Source organism: Chinchilla lanigera, unplaced genomic scaffold, assembly GCF_000276665.1.
Source record: "Chinchilla lanigera isolate Chin_1 unplaced genomic scaffold, ChiLan1.0 scaffold00020, whole genome shotgun sequence".
Classification (NCBI taxonomy): domain Eukaryota; kingdom Metazoa; phylum Chordata; class Mammalia; order Rodentia; family Chinchillidae; genus Chinchilla; species Chinchilla lanigera.
In genome coordinates, this window is record NW_004955421.1 from 27,061,692 (window position 1) to 27,077,177 (window position 15,486).

At 40.3% G+C, this 15,486-nt stretch overlaps 1 protein-coding gene across 6 annotated transcripts in view; it reads left to right on the plus strand.

The window, feature by feature from the left end:
- Nucleotides 1-2,805: 2,805 nt before the first annotated feature.
- The window catches only part of Celf2 (CUGBP, Elav-like family member 2), a 310,354-nt gene continuing 297,673 nt past the window's right edge, over nucleotides 2,806-15,486 (plus strand). For 2 of the 6 annotated variants that reach the window (XM_013513693.1, XM_005383884.2), the window contains exon 1: nucleotides 2,809-2,957. In XM_013513693.1, the coding sequence (XP_013369147.1) occupies nucleotides 2,851-2,957 (107 nt within the window). In that variant the 5' untranslated portion in view covers nucleotides 2,809-2,850. Of the gene's footprint in view, nucleotides 2,958-15,486 lie in introns of all 6 variants that reach the window. The other 4 variants (XM_013513698.1, XM_013513697.1, XM_005383887.2 and 1 more) reach the window with 4 other exon arrangements.

Here is a 15,486-nt window from a genome sequence, read left to right on the forward strand (position 1 = left end):
TGATTTGTCTCCAAAAGAGCTTTTCCAGCCTCAAATTTCATTTAGAATAGGGTTTGAGAGGAATTCATATAAAGATATCTTATTCAAGACATAACCTTTCAACTAACTTTTCATTAACTTACTACCTAGCTTCTCAGGTTGTTACTGTCACGTTGAATGAGATGGGGTGCGGTCAGTGTGGTCTGGCCATCGACATTGCTGTCGTGTTAGAAAGGCACCAGCTTCATTCCACTGCACCCTTCTTGGGCGTGTGTCTGTAAGCCTTTGTGTGGGGCTGCTGGACACCCTGTGGGGTCGGCAGACTGAGACCAAGCTCGGTCATGAGTCACCCCGACTTTCTGCACTTGACCTTGTTCATCCGAAGTGGTCATAATACCGGATCTGCCTCCTCCATAGTGCTGTGGGGACTAAACAACCTGCTAACTATGAACATTTAAAACACAGTAGCTTGAGAAGAATATTTCTGTCTTAACATCTGTTGCCAAGCAGTGTCTGACTGGGAATTTAAAATTTTCCATATAGTTTTTTTTTTTTTAATTTTAAAGAGAAAAAAGGTAGCAAAATAACAACAGTGAAGATAAAAACAAAACAACACAAAAACAATAAAAACAATACAAGAGTCCAAAACAAGATGATAGGAATTAATAATGGTTGGTAGATTACATATTGTTATCTTCCATGAAGTTGCTCAGATTACCAGATGTAAGAACCCAAGACTGATCAAACAGTTAAAGAGGATAGCAATTAATAAAAAAAATCAGAAACGATACAGAGCTTCACTAAACACGGTGGTGGGAATTCAGTAATTTAACACATATATATTAAGGAAAAGATAATCTATTGGGTACATTAAGAAGTGCAATTATGGGGCCAGGGATATAGCTCAGCGGCACAAGTGCCTGCCTGGCAAGTGCAAGGTCCTGAGTTCGATTACAGGTAGCAAAAAAAAAAAAAAGAAGAAGAAGAAGAAGAAAAAGAAGTGCAATTATTTATTGAATGTGCATTTGGAGTTTAAAAACATGTGTATAATACGTAAATGTCACCAATCGCATGACTTCTTTCTATTCACTCTGCTTTATAATACCAAATTCCCAGAGAATATTTATGCAGAAGTGAGTCTGTTACTGTTGTGTGTTAACACTTGCCTCATAGCTCCGCCCAAATTAGAAAGTGCGTGGAGGCGCAGGAAAGGGGTTTGCCTCTGAGCGGTGTGTTCCAGTGGACATAACCCATGCCAGATGTCCGTGCAGTCATGCACTCTTTATGACTTCTCCTGTTCCAAGCTCATTTACATGATGCTTTTCCTACTTAAAGGAATATCTTAGATTTTATATGATATTTTCTGGCAAAGTCATTCATTTTGATATCTTTGATGTGTTCTAAAGGGGCAAGAACATGTCAAAATGGGATTGTTTTGGACATGCCTGTTGTTTTCACGATTTGACATTTGTCGAGTGCTTCCCCATGTCTTCTTTTGTCATCTAGACGTAAAGATAGTGACTAGCCGGTCTTTGCTTCTTCCCTTCAGTCCAGTTGCCACACTAAACAGGATTACGTGCAGCAGGGATTAAACAGTCTTCATCTCCCCAACCCAGAAACATTCCTGAGCTGAGGATCAAGACCAAGTTCAGAGGTCAGAGAGCTAGCAAGATCCTTGGGTGTGCTCCAGATCTTCAAATGTGTGGGCAACAGAGTCCACCTTTATTTTCCGCACTCTTCTCACTCCCACGAGTGCTTTGACTTCAGATTACTACTGAGAGGCCACTATTACCTGATGCAGGACAGCAATGGCACCAGTATTCAGTGACCCAGGTCTGTTTCGGGGTGTTCTAGGTTGTTATATGCAAACTGAGTGTTCTTGACTTCCGGTCAGTATACACTTCCTGGAGTCATACCTTGGCTTGTACTTTGCAGCAACTGATTGCTCCGTCCGTATCATCTCATCTTTCCTATTTTATGTGTTGAACTTGCTATTGTACTTAGCTAATATGCATGGAATTCTTCTAATTCCAGTGACAGAGATGCAATGTGTATTTTCCCAGATTAAGTGGTATATGCAAAACGCAGCAAGTACAAGGAAGGAGGGAAGAAGATTTTATTATTTTGAAAAGAGCAAGTCCTTGGTATTTGGAAGGTGCTACCCCGGGGTTGAATAGGAGTTCAGGATACCAAGCAATCTTTGTGTTTCCTGCTTTCTTTAGATGCCCTGCTTGGGGGAAATGTTCTGATTTATGAGAACCCCGGTGTGCACAGAGTTAAAGCGTTTCTAAGTTCCTCAATCTCTGTCCTCTACACCTCCCATTCAGGGTGGGGCTAAAGGTCTTGACCTTGTCATTCTTCCTGAGGAGAAGAGGAAAGGAACAGATGCGTCTGACGGTGAATGCAGTGCCCCAGAAAAGAGGCAAAAATCCTTTTCAGCACGACCTAGCTCAATCCTTCCCCAGTTGCCACTATGCTTGCTGATAGTTCATAGCAGAAGGGAATTGTGAGATTGGTGTCATTATTAAATGTATAAGGAAAAGGTAACTGAGTTGCTTGTTTTTCTTTCCAATTTTTTATAGATGGTAATTAGGAGAACTAGCACCAGCCTGGCTTGAGTGAATGCAAACAAGACCCCTATAGGCAGCAGAGTATATTAGTGTAAAAATATGCCTAGACAACAGAACTTGTCAGAGAGGATTATTTCTACTTAGTGAATCTGCGGGAGCCCCTTTGCTCTACTAGTCAGCATTTGACTAGGGAAGAGAGGAGAGGGAGAGAGAGGGAGAGAGAGAGAGAGAGAGAGAGAGAGAGGGAGGGAGAGGGAGAGAGAGGGAGAGGAGCGCATTAGTGAGCAGCGACTGTGCATTGATGTTGGAGCGCACTTCTGAACTGGCTTTTGTTGAGACTATCGGTGTAGAAAGCATGCGCTGTCCCAAATCCGCTGTTACTATGAGAAATGAGGAGCTGCTTTTAAGGTATGTTGTTGTGTGTTCTTTGTGTTTAATGTGTGCTTTTGTAGTTACCAGGGCTGGCTGAGACAATAATCATGCTCTGAATCAAGTAGCTTCCTTAGCTTAGCAGAGAAAGGTGGGGGGGAAAGAATCTAAAGAGAGAGAGGGAAAGGAAATTGAGACCAAGGGACTGGGAGAAAGAGCAAGGAAGGAAGAGAAAGAAGGACTGCTGTGAGCGAGTTGTATTTGTACCAGTTGCCTTTTGAAAGCAGATCATGTATTTGTTCCCTGCTATTTGTGAGTGGCCAGTGGATCATTTTGAGGGTTCCGAATCTGGCTCTTGGTTCGTCTTTTCCTTTGCAATGTCTAAGCCTCTTTCATTATTATGCATTCTGCATGGAATAATCACCGAAAAAGGAGCTGAGGAGACTCCATATTAGACTTGCGTTCCAAATACCGCTCTAATCTGGACTTAGCCTACCTAAATAGTCGTCCTGTGTTACCAGGTTTGGATCACTTTATCCTGTTTGCCAAAATGTGTACCTGTTTGGAGACGTCTGTTCATGCATGGCGTCCTGGGTCCCCATGTACGGAAAGCAAATATTTGTTTCCTGCATTGGTGTTGGGATTCTATCACCTACCAAGAAGGAGGCACCACTGACCTTTTGGGAAGCAGAGAGAGAATTATGATAGAATTGGCATCCTGCTTTGAAAAATGTAGTCTTTTGTTTATTTGCTAGCAGACATTGTAGCACTGAATACATCTTTGGGTCTGACAATGCTACTGGTTGAACAATGGAGCTGTCAAACTAGCTTAATGCATGTCTGGGGCTTTTTTTTTTTTCCTCAACACCCTTTTTATCTCCTATAATCTTATTTGTATAGACTATCAGGACGAAGAGCTTTTAGAACTGCTTGTTTGTGGTTTTATGCTTTAAAAAAATTTACTATCTACCGTTCACAGAGCTTTTTGCATTTGCAGTTATGTTGGTTGGATTAAGTTAGAGATTTATTGCTTACCTCTCTATTAACTACAGAAAGAAAACTTATTGATTATGAATGCTTGTAATACTATTATCATTCTGGCAATATCTTCTGATCAGATCTGCTTCTACAGTATCTACTGCTTAAGGTTTTAAAATTTGTTCATTTGGTAGACTTACGAACTGTAGCAGGAAAGATAAGTTCAGAGGAATAATTTAATGGTTAAATTATAATTCCTAAGCTCTGTTTTCCCTTTTGGCATCTATGTAGATGAACAGTTTAGAAATTCAAGGACAAGTAAGAACTTTTGCCCTACAATTTTGATCACAAACTATTATCGGGTAGCCTATTGAATTGTTACATTAAAGGTCTCCATGGAGCATACTGATTTTTGATTTATACTTATGTCCTTATAAAATACATTTCTATGGAGGACAAACATTTCTAATATCTTGAAATTTCTTTCATTTTATAAGATAAGCATTGGTTTCTAAGGTGAAAACAGAGACTATGGAAAGAAAATGTGGAAAATCTATTTGAAACTTCTCAAATATTCAAACTGCTTCTATTCCCACATTAGATATAAAAGAACTGCCTCTAGAAGTATAAAAGATGATTAAGTTACAAGAAAATCATTTTACTAAGGTTAATTTCTGTGAAGAGTATTCTAGCTAATGTTTAGGTGTTTTACTTAACTATGTATGCCCTTGTAATATATCAAAATATACTAGTAAATTCACGGAGAAAGATAAAGGATCTGAGTTTAAAGAACAGAAAGGAAATTGATTTAAAGGGGCAAAAGAAAAAATAAATTAGCTCCAAGTATTTCCTGCTACATTTTGGTTCAAATTTTTGATGTTCTGAGTAAATGATGAACAAGATGTGGACATTTTCAATTTTTTAGCAAGTTGAAATGTTATGAACTATTTAATGCTGAGTTATTTAAATAAATGTTGCTGACTAAATAGAATTGTCTTCTCAAGTAGGAATTTTCTGTTGCTAATATCTTCAGAGCCCAGGTGCACCCAAAGCATATATATGCAGTGGAATGATATTTTTAACAATATTTTTAAAGTTACCCATTGTGAATTGAGTGGATATTAAGTGTATACTTGCTATGTTCCCTCCTAATGGAATCTGCACTTCCCCCCCCATCGAGTATACTGATAATTGCTTCAAGAATGAGCTCATAGAAGGTAATGGGTGAAGCTTCATATCACAAGTTAGCCAACTGTTACCAGCATACACAGAGCTGCTTTCATGGAATATTTTTAATCCAAAACAAAGATTGCAAGTATTTTTTTACTGTGATTTCGGAGAAAAATACTCTTCAGAGATCATTAGCTACTTGTCGTAGCTTATTTAAATTTTAAAAATTACTTGGAAACTCCATGTTGAATTTTTTTTCCGTTTCTACTAAATTACCAATTATTTAACTGTTGTCTATCCACTTTAATTTCAGTGCAGTCATAGGTCTAGAAACGAGGGAAATCTTTTCTCACTTTGCCTCACCGGTTGCTTGATCTATTACTAGCCTCCAAAATTTGCAACACTCCCTCTCCCATCCCAGCATCCAGCATACAAATGCTTTTATTCTTTAACCTGATGGGGAAGGTATGAGATTGCCAGTAGTTGGCAAACTTGTGTGCACCTATTTCTACGATAGTAATAAGATAACATAGCCTGTATCCTATTATAAGCCTCTGTGTGTAATAATTGCCCTGGATAGGGACCTAAACAAATGTAGAAATAAGATTTAATGCTAAGCCCAAACGTGCAGAAAAGGAATAGTAAAAGATTCAAACTGGGCAAATGGTTTCTTTCAACAGAGAGTAATGATTGCACCCTAAGCCCCTTTACACATAAGCCGCAGGAATATTCATATAGATGTATTCAGCAGACTGCAGACTGAGATCTATAGCCTCGGTGTGTTAAAATTCCTTTATTTCTTAAAATGAAAGACAGTTTTTCTTTTTCAAAATATGAATGGATGCAATTGCAAAATATCCTTTGGGGGCTGAAAAACAAAGGAGAGCGTTTGATTAATATGCATACCTAGAACTTTGCAGCAAGTACAGATTGTGCTTGGATACCTAGGAAGTCATTCAAAGAGTGAATCAATACTCATTATTGTAATCAGGGGGGTTAATTAGGTGAAAATGTGGCTGATGGAAAGTTCATTGCTCACAGCCCTGGAAACACCCAGGTTGATGAAAAGAAAGGTAAAATGCAAAAGGAATTCGGGAATGATCACTTGGTACTGAGGTGCTAGGATTTGTAAATTTTTTAAAAACGTGATTTTATATAATTGTGGTTGTGAGGAAATTAGAAACATCCAACTCTGTGGTGTTTGTGTAGAGGTTTGTGCACGGTGTTAGCAGAGCGCAGCTTGTCGGCGGCGTTTGTCCGTCCTTCTGTGAACACTGAAGACGAGTGAGTGCCCTGGCGATAATGTGTCTTGGATCATATCCGTCAGAGCGTCACTGACTGTTTTCTATATTTGGTAACTCCTGAGAAATTTGGGGGAGTATTCCTATTTCCTAAAACTATTGACTGCTTCTGCAACTGTGATTGAATTGGGGAGGGCTTTATTTTTTTAAGTAACAGTGACCTTTATTCTGTAGGAAAGATGAGGCAGTGGCTCGGAGTGGATTAAAATTCTTTTACTTAGGTGACATTAGGAAGACAGTGTCAGAGAAAGGAGTGCCTACGTGAAGTTTTATGATGTAGTCCATTCAGAATAAAAATGAAGTGTCCAAGACCCGGGGTACCTTTCTCATCACATGGCACTCACCTCTGTCGATGGTGCCAAAATGGAAGTTGGTGCATGTGTGCGTGTGCGTGTGTGTGTGCATGCGTGCGTGTGTTGGACCTCCTCTCAACTCAGAGATGCTGTTACTTAATGCTGATTTCAGATGAGGTGCACTTTGTAGCCAAAGATACCCTTCTGCTTCATGGAAAGTCATTGGGAATTATCACACACAGGTATGCGTACCTTTGCTTCGCCCTCTTCCAACTGTGTGGCGGATCCTGGCACATCCTCTTGTATGTCAGGATCATCTAAGCTAACAGGAGCTGGCATCTGTGGAGAGAAGGTGACACTAGCCCAGAGTGACATGTATTACAAGGGCAACTTGAGCTCCTGCTACCTCGGCCCACAGCAGGTCGACCTGCTCATGATTGGCTGCTACAATCATGATAAATCACTCGAGTTTATGAAGCAGGACTGCCAGCATGCTCTCAGAAAATTAAAAAAAAAAACAAACAAACCACAAATTCTCCGTAGAATTATTTAGTTCAACAAAGTTTATTGTCATGGTAAAAAAGAAACTGTGTAATGGTCATGTACCTTTGATATTCATGGCTTCTTTTCATCGCTTTTTGAGAAAGCTTACAGCTGTAATCAGTAGCAACTCTGTTAAACCTTCTGCAAAGTGATGCTATATTCTAGCAGGTGCCTCCATGCAGAAATCCATGAGGACTTTCCACCCTTCCTGGAAAGCTGTCCACCTCACTCCCAGGAAAGCCCACAGGCCCTGTGCAGTTCATCATGCCTTGCCTTTTACGTGTTTCGGTCCGGGACCCCAGCTCTCTTTTTCATTCTGTAATTTGGCTTATCTACTCATCCAGAGAGGCTTTGAGAGTCCTCTGCAAGTGAAAACCCCCTGCACAGGTGCCACTGGCATTCCTTCCTGGTGGCAGTGGTCAAGATTTGTTTTGATCTCTTTAAAAACTAACTTGATAAAAAGGAACGGAGCCCTCATCCCAGGCCTCAGAAGGCTCCATGTCTGTTCTCCACACATCATAACTTGCTTTCTCCCTACGCTCTGCGCTGCAGACCTAGGACATCACTGAACACCTTAATGCTGCAAGGATAATCGTGTGAAGCTGGCTTTCTCTCTTCCTTCTCAACTACCAGTTCTTGGTTCCAACAAAGATTGGGTATGGGATATGAGAACAAAAAGAAGGAATGAAACTAAAATTTATTAACAAGCTACACTACGCCTGGCACCACACTGAGTGTTTACTTTTATAATTTAATTCTCACAGATATCCAAGAGCCAGTGCTAGTTGTATTCTCATTCTACAGATGAAGACACAGAGACCGGGAGAGGTAAAGTTAGAGGCCCACACATTCACAGGGCAGAGTAGAGGAAGCTTATAACTAAGGCTCAGCCAAATCCCTTTCCTAGCCACGGGGAATTAGAACCAATGAATATTTGCTGTTTTAAAGCCATATCTTCCTCCAGAGAAGCATTTTCACCGTAGACTTTGATTTGGACATGCCTCCGCATTTTATCGGGGAGGAAACTGTACAATTCAGCAAGGAACCTCTACTTAGGATCTGAGATCAAATTACTGGTCACTGTTTATAGTTTCAGCTGCTCAGCTCTTCCTGAATTACAGTTCTGTTCATTTTAACTTCCAGTGCCAAATTAGGGAAGAGTGTAGGACTGAACAAATTATACCCTATCTTGCTCACCTTAGAATTCATGCATCCTCTGCTTCACTTCTCTCAAGCTTTGATCTGTATAATGGGAGCAGAAGTTGAAAGGAACAATGGAGGATTTTAAAGCATTATGATAAGCAAGATGTGAATTTTTACATATATGAGTTCCCAAAGTACATCATACCGCAATCCTAACCAACCAAGCAACAAATACATGCATATATTTGTGTGTTTATGATGCTCAGTAAAAGACACAGTCTTGGCCATTAAGCAGATCATGATTCTCTCATAGATTAAAAAAAGGATCAGTAGTAAAATGCAGAAAGAAGGAAACTGAACCAGGTCTTGAAAGTTGGGCAGGACACGGAGGAGTGAGGGAAAGAAGGCATGTGTCCTTTAATACATCATGAATTGATCTTTGTTTTTAAAACCAAACCAAGTAAAATCTTTAGCTTAATCACCTTTCTTCCTTGTGTCTGGAACTCGTTCACAGCTCTTCTCCTCTGTAAACTTGTCATAATGCTATGGAATAGGGCGGATGTAGCCATTCACATTAGTAGAGAATTGAGAGACTGAGCAGTTAGGTAACAAAGGTTTACTTACAGCCATGACATTAGGACAAGCTAGACCAGCTTCAGGAGACGGGTGGACTAGTTGTCCATGAAGATTTTTAGTTCTTTTAAGAGGAAGGGAAGAGAATTTGGATTTAGTGAGAATTAGAAATTAAAAGCAAACTTAAATAAAAAGTCATTTGGGATTTTCAAAAACCTCTTTCATAGGCTAAAAATGGTTTGAGATTTGAACCATATTATAGGGAAAAATAAATTTCCTGTGCTCAAAACCTTGATGTATTTTCAATCTACATGTCACCGTAATAGCTTGGTTATATAAATGTTGTAGTAATAATTAGGCTAACACGTTGGACTTCTTATCTGAGGATCATGATAGGTTTTGATTTGTCAGCCATTCATCTCTATTAAGGAATTAATGACCACACATAAGACAAAGGTCTAGCTGATGATCAGAAAATTAGAAGACTTGTTTCCAGTATTGATCAACTCTTTGACAGGATGAAATGCAGAACCCACAGGTTTTGTTCTTAAATCTCATAATCTTTCACTCTATTTGAAAGTAGCACATCCTAAAGAGTCTAATCTGCGTGCACCAGATCAGATGTCTCCTGATCTTAGTAGCCAAAAGCTCTCGCTGGGAAGCACTTATCATTGTGGGTAAAGTGGATTCATGTGCTTTATTTTACAGAAACCCAAGCTTTTGCTTTTATAATCCTAGCTCTTCTTCAAGATGTATTTGCTCAGAAAAAGAAGAGGCATTCGGGAAAATGGTGCTGATTCCCTCTTATATGGGGCATTTGCTTCTCGCTGGATTTGTTTCACTCGCCCCCACCGGAAAGCTTAGCATGTCCACTTCTCTTTCCTTCCACACACACCTGTTGCTGCTTTCTCTGGGGTCTAATATTATGCCCGCAACTATGTGCTCCCAGCTGTTGCTGCTCAGCTGTTGTGTTTTGTCAAGTGATTTCTCCTTTTTTAAATTTAACAACACGTGACAGTAAGATAAGCACTTCTGGCTGATTGGGGAAAACATTTGGTGAGGGGTGGAAGGGTGGCTTATGGAGGGAATTAGAAACTTCATGCTGATAAGTATAAATTTTGTCCCTGCCGCCACGCTGGCACCAGATAAGGGCACCTGGTATAGTTTGACAAATCTCGGCATCTTCAAGAGGGCTCTGAAACATTCCTTCAAAGGCTTTTATTTTTCCCCTGAGGGCCTTCCATGTGCAAATCACTGTACTGCACTGGGAAGCCTTTTTCTTCTTCCCACCCTTTCCCCAGACTCTTCGGGATTTTCACATCATATTTACTCCCTTTATGGTTCCCAGTCTTCCATCTTCCCCTCCCTCCCCCTGGTAGTGTCTGGAAAGGAATTCCACCGCTCACTGCAGAGACAGCTGTTCCTAGTTCAAAAATCAGCCTTGGTCAAGGCCAGTGAAACTCGATTTCTTGTGTAGATAATACAGCTCCTCCCTGCACTTTGGTGGGTACCCACCTCCTCAGACACATAACTGTGGAGGTGGAGGGGTGCCCAGATGTTGTCTGGCTTCATTTGAGAGAAAAGGGAAAAAGGAGAGAGAGACAGAGAGAGAAGGAGAAGGAGGAGGAGGAGGAAAGGCTACAGTGGTACAATGGAGAAAGGAGAAAAAGGAAGGAGCAAGTTTGGGAGGGAAGTAATGAGGTGGTTAGGCTCCGGGTCTGAGGGACCCAGGGCCTTAACATTTCCTCCCCTGGGAATGGAGGCTCCAGACAACTCCAGAGGACCATCGAGTTTTCCTGTGCGAAGGTATGTATGAATGCCATCTTCAACTGGAGGGCCTCTTAGAAGGAAGATAAATCACCATGCTGGTTTTGGGGGGATTGCTTGTTTTGCTCTATTAAAACTCTATAAAAAACTATGAAAACAAATCTCAGATAAACACAGGATTTCAGAGAACGAGTAGAAGCTCTTAGTGGGAAAGAGTGACTCCTTAATAGTCCCTTAAAAATGTAAAATCAGAGCTTAGTAACTTTCACCCATATAGGCATTTAATTCTACTTGTACCGATGTGACACAGAAGCTTCCAAAATGGGGAGAAAGTAAGTGAAGTTTTAAACTATATATTTACTTTAAGCCATACTTTTATGGAACTAAGAAAAGATATATTTACAGTGTGTCACTTGAAAATTTGTTTGGTTTTTATTTTGAAGGCATTAAAAAGAAAAACCATTGTTTATGTTTGTAAGTTGCTAATGAAACCGGAGTAAGCCAAGAACAAACACATGGCCACCAAGTCAGATATTCTCTCAGGTACTTAAAATTCATGTGGATTTCAAATTTATTGCCTGGAAATGATGGGAATTCCCATTATAGGGTCTGTATTTCTTGCTCCAAATGGCTCTGAGCACATTTGGCTTGTTGTTTTGTTTTGTTTTGTTTTGTTTTTTTAACTGAAACAGCTATGTTAATAAAATTTGAATTTGAAAATGTGATAGGCGAAAGATGTTTTGGATTCTGGCATGTCAAGAGCAGCCAGGAGTGGGGAGGAGCAAGCCTTTAGTGAAGGTGGCCTGTGACTCCACTGAGCAGAGCGGTTGCATTCCTGTTCTGTAGCCACCTTGCTGATGGCTACTGTTTAAAAAAGACTGCTGTGTGGGAAATTACAGGGAAAATGGAAATTCGTCATAAAATACCTGAGGTTATCTGCAAGAGAGAATGAGTTTGCTTCATTGTAAACATTAGCAGGGCGTATCGGACACCAGTGTCTCAATTATATTTTCAACTTGGCGAAAATGTTGAAAGATCTCTAGTCAAGGACCAAATCCTGGCTCACTGGTTGAATGGGCGCAGGAAAAGGATTCTTCTGACTCGAGCGTCGTGTACTCTGCACAAATGCATTTATTAGCACTCCGTTTCTATTGAGGGTTGTTTTTTAAGGCTGGTGATAATTCAGCGCTCGAACAATGGCCACTGGACAAAACCCAGTGTGAGATGCGGGCGAGGAGGGAAGTGAGGAGCTGAGACAGCGCAGCACACTGCCTTGCCTTGGAAGGCCTCGTAGAAAATGAGGTCATTCAGAACTTTCCCTTGAAGTGCTCCCAATTCTTGAATTGCCTTTTGTTTGGGAAATGAATAGCAAGTTGATTAAAAAAAGGAGACAATTAGGGGAGGCAGGGGGATGGGGCTAAGAAGAGCTTGAGGTTTTCCTACAGTGCAGCTTAAACTATGAGGGAACTTCGCTGTTCCCCACTGCCTGGACCCCGTGATGTCAGCACTCTGGTGTCATCGGCCAGCTCATGTCCACCAGAGGGGCCGCCGATGGCTTCGTCCCTTCTCACTGCTGTCGATAAGATCCCTGGCTATAAAACAGCTTACTGAGCCCAAGAGCTCAAGGGCGGCCCAGTGGAGCTCCCTGCCAGATAACTCCCACCGCCACAGGAGACCTGAGGGCGCGCTGCCGCAGGACAATTAAAAAGGGGCCCTATTGAGTTGTTTTCAGGGTTTTTTTCTCTTCTGCCAAAGCAATCAAACGAGAAATTCGATCATCAGGTGTTATTCGGTTGGATGTTTTTGTTTTTATTTTTGAGCTCAAGAGCTTTTGGATTGTTTATTTTTAAAAGTGGCTAGTGCGTGGTGTGATCATAGAAATTGAATAGGTATTAGAAATGAAAGGTGCACCCGAAAGGCCGTCGTGAGTAACTGCACGAGAAAGCATTTTATTTTCCTCTGGTACCTGCATCAAGTGTGCATACAGTCACTACATTATTTATGCAGCTGGCAGCCACAGTATTTAAATTCAGCTACACCCCATAAGCTTTCCTTGGTTCATGTCACTGTATCTCATGTGGAGTGAATTTTCTTTTATATTTGACCCTGGTTTCTCTTCTAACTTTAAATGGAAAAAGCAAATGTGCTTTGAAAACTATGTTACACTGTAGTTGTTAAATAAGGCAATAACCTATGCACTTGTAATTCTCTTTCTATGACCTACTTACATACTACTTCACCCTCCTTATAGTATGATTAAAAGCTGCTTTGAATCCACTATTGCCTCAAGGGATTTGAGGCTAGAATTTAACAAACTGCTGAGAAGGCTTAAGTCAGTAAGAGGGCTCTCCTGCAGCTTCTCCTAACGGATTCACATGCAATTAAAGGGAAACTAAATATTTCACAAGTATACATGTTGATGAAGCGTTTTCTACCTTACAGAATGTAGATATGTATGGAGCTTTATCCCATCAGTGATTTAAAAATATTTCTCTTTGATTGACATGCCTGTGTTTCGGCTTCCTTTTGGGGGCCAGTTCTGTTTATTTATCTTAAATTTGTTATATGGTCAGTTCTCTGTATACATTAGGAATTTATGTAAATAATATGGAAACCAAAAGGCTGTCCGTTTGTCTTCATTTATCCAGCTAATTATTTTGTTCAGATTATTAAAAGACCAACCCAAAAATTACAATTTTAAAGGCAACTGGCAATAGCTGTGGTAAAGGGTAAATGTCGTTTAGTATTATGAGGAAAATGTGGACATTTTTGTATGTATGTAAGAATTCACATTATTCAAGAGAAACCACCAATACAATGAAGAGACAACCCAAAATATTTGCCAGCTGTTCTTCAAAGGATTAGTATCAAGAACATATAAAGAACTTGAAAAAAATCACACCTCTCAAATTTAAAGATCCAATCTAGGACCAGGGATATAGATTGGTGACACAGAGCCTGCCTGGCAAGTGCAAGCTCCTGAGTTTGATTCCCCATACCAAAAAAAGGAAAAACCAGATCTAATCCAAAAATGGCACCTGAGAGGAATACAAACAGCCAATAAATACATGAAAAAATGGGCAACAGCATTGGTCATTTGAGAGATGCAAATTAAAACAACACTGAGATTCCACCTCGCCCCAGGAAGAATGGCTATCATCAAGAAATCAACCAATAACAAATGCTGGTGGGCTGTGGGGAAAAAGGAACCCTTCTCCATGTTGGTAGGAGTGTAGAATGGTGCAACCACTGTGGAAATCAGTGTGGAGACTCCTCAAAAAACTAGGATTAATGGTCCCATTTGACCCAGGTATTCCTCTTCTGGGTATCTTCCTAGAAGAATTAAAAACATCATACCACAGAGATATATGTGCGCCCATGTTTATAGCTGCACGATTTGTGATAGCTAGATCTTGGAAACAACCCAAATGCCCATCAACTCAGGAACGGATAAAAAGATGTGGTCTTTTTATATAATGGAATACTACTCAGCCATAAAGAAGGATAAACTGTAGACTTTTATAGGTAAATGGATGCAGCTAGAGACCATACTCATAGGTGAAATAAACCATACACGCATGTGTAAACATCATATTTTCTCCCTAGTGTGAGAAGCTGAAAGAATAAATAAGATCCAAACCGTACCATAGACATTCTGAAATGGGAAGAAACTTCAAAAGGAAAGAAAAACTGGGGTGGTGGAATGGAGAAAAGAAGGAAGGGAAAAGCAAAAATATATATGTATATAAAAGATAGTTCTACTAATTTCTCTCAGTTCATTGAAAGGAAAGGTTTGTGCTAATAATGTTTGTACATGAGTAACTAATTTAAAGATAGCAAGATGCAATGTATTAACCATTGTTACTCTCCTATTATCTTGTTTTTAAATTTTGGTTTTTTGTCTTTAAAATTACACAAAAGAATTCACCTTCTTGCAACTTTTCCTCACTTATTCGTGAACCTAGACCTGGCTCCTCAGGAAAGACAGTACTTAAAAATGAAGATTAGTCTAGTTCTATATTTTAACTACTTTGCAATTACAAGATCAAAAACCAGATACTCTATATTGTTCAACTAAAGAAGGAAATTAAGTCAATTATGTGTGGATTTAATTGAACACCACAGGCCTGTGACTCCATAATGTTCAATGCCCCGAGCCAAGATTGAAAATTGATTTGAAGCTGATATGTAAATATTTTCTTTCATAATCTCTAAAGATCTCATTGTAACACAAAAAATTGACGAAAAATTTTTAAAAATCTTTTCTCTATATCGTGGCTGTTACATTTAACCGTGCCCGACTTAGTTGTTTAACCCTCTGTAACCCAGGGACGCTCTGGTTTGTGAGGAGGAAGTCCACCTCCCCAGCACAATGTTCTGGTTTTGTTTGGAATAATAACGACAGTAGAGATCAGATTTTGCAGACAAAAGGGTAATATCTCTCTATACATGGTGTGTGTGCACATACTTAAGTTGTACATATATGACGCTCAGCTGAAGGTCTGTGATGATAAAACAACGTGGCGATTTCTGTGGGAGGCAGACTATAAACCTCTCGTGTGTAATTTGCGATACCGGTTTAGAATGTGAGCTACACCGTGAAGTTTTACATATTTGCGACTACACCGTGAGAAGTTTAGATTAACCCGAACACCGGGACAGGACGTAGAACGCCGAATTAGAGCGCCGTCTCATAAAGCACGGAGCTTCCCGGAACTTTGCACATCTCCCGGAGGCTGCGGCTGCGCTCGCCCGGGAGAGCCCCGCGGCGCCCGGGCCGGCGGCGCGGTCGGGGTCTCT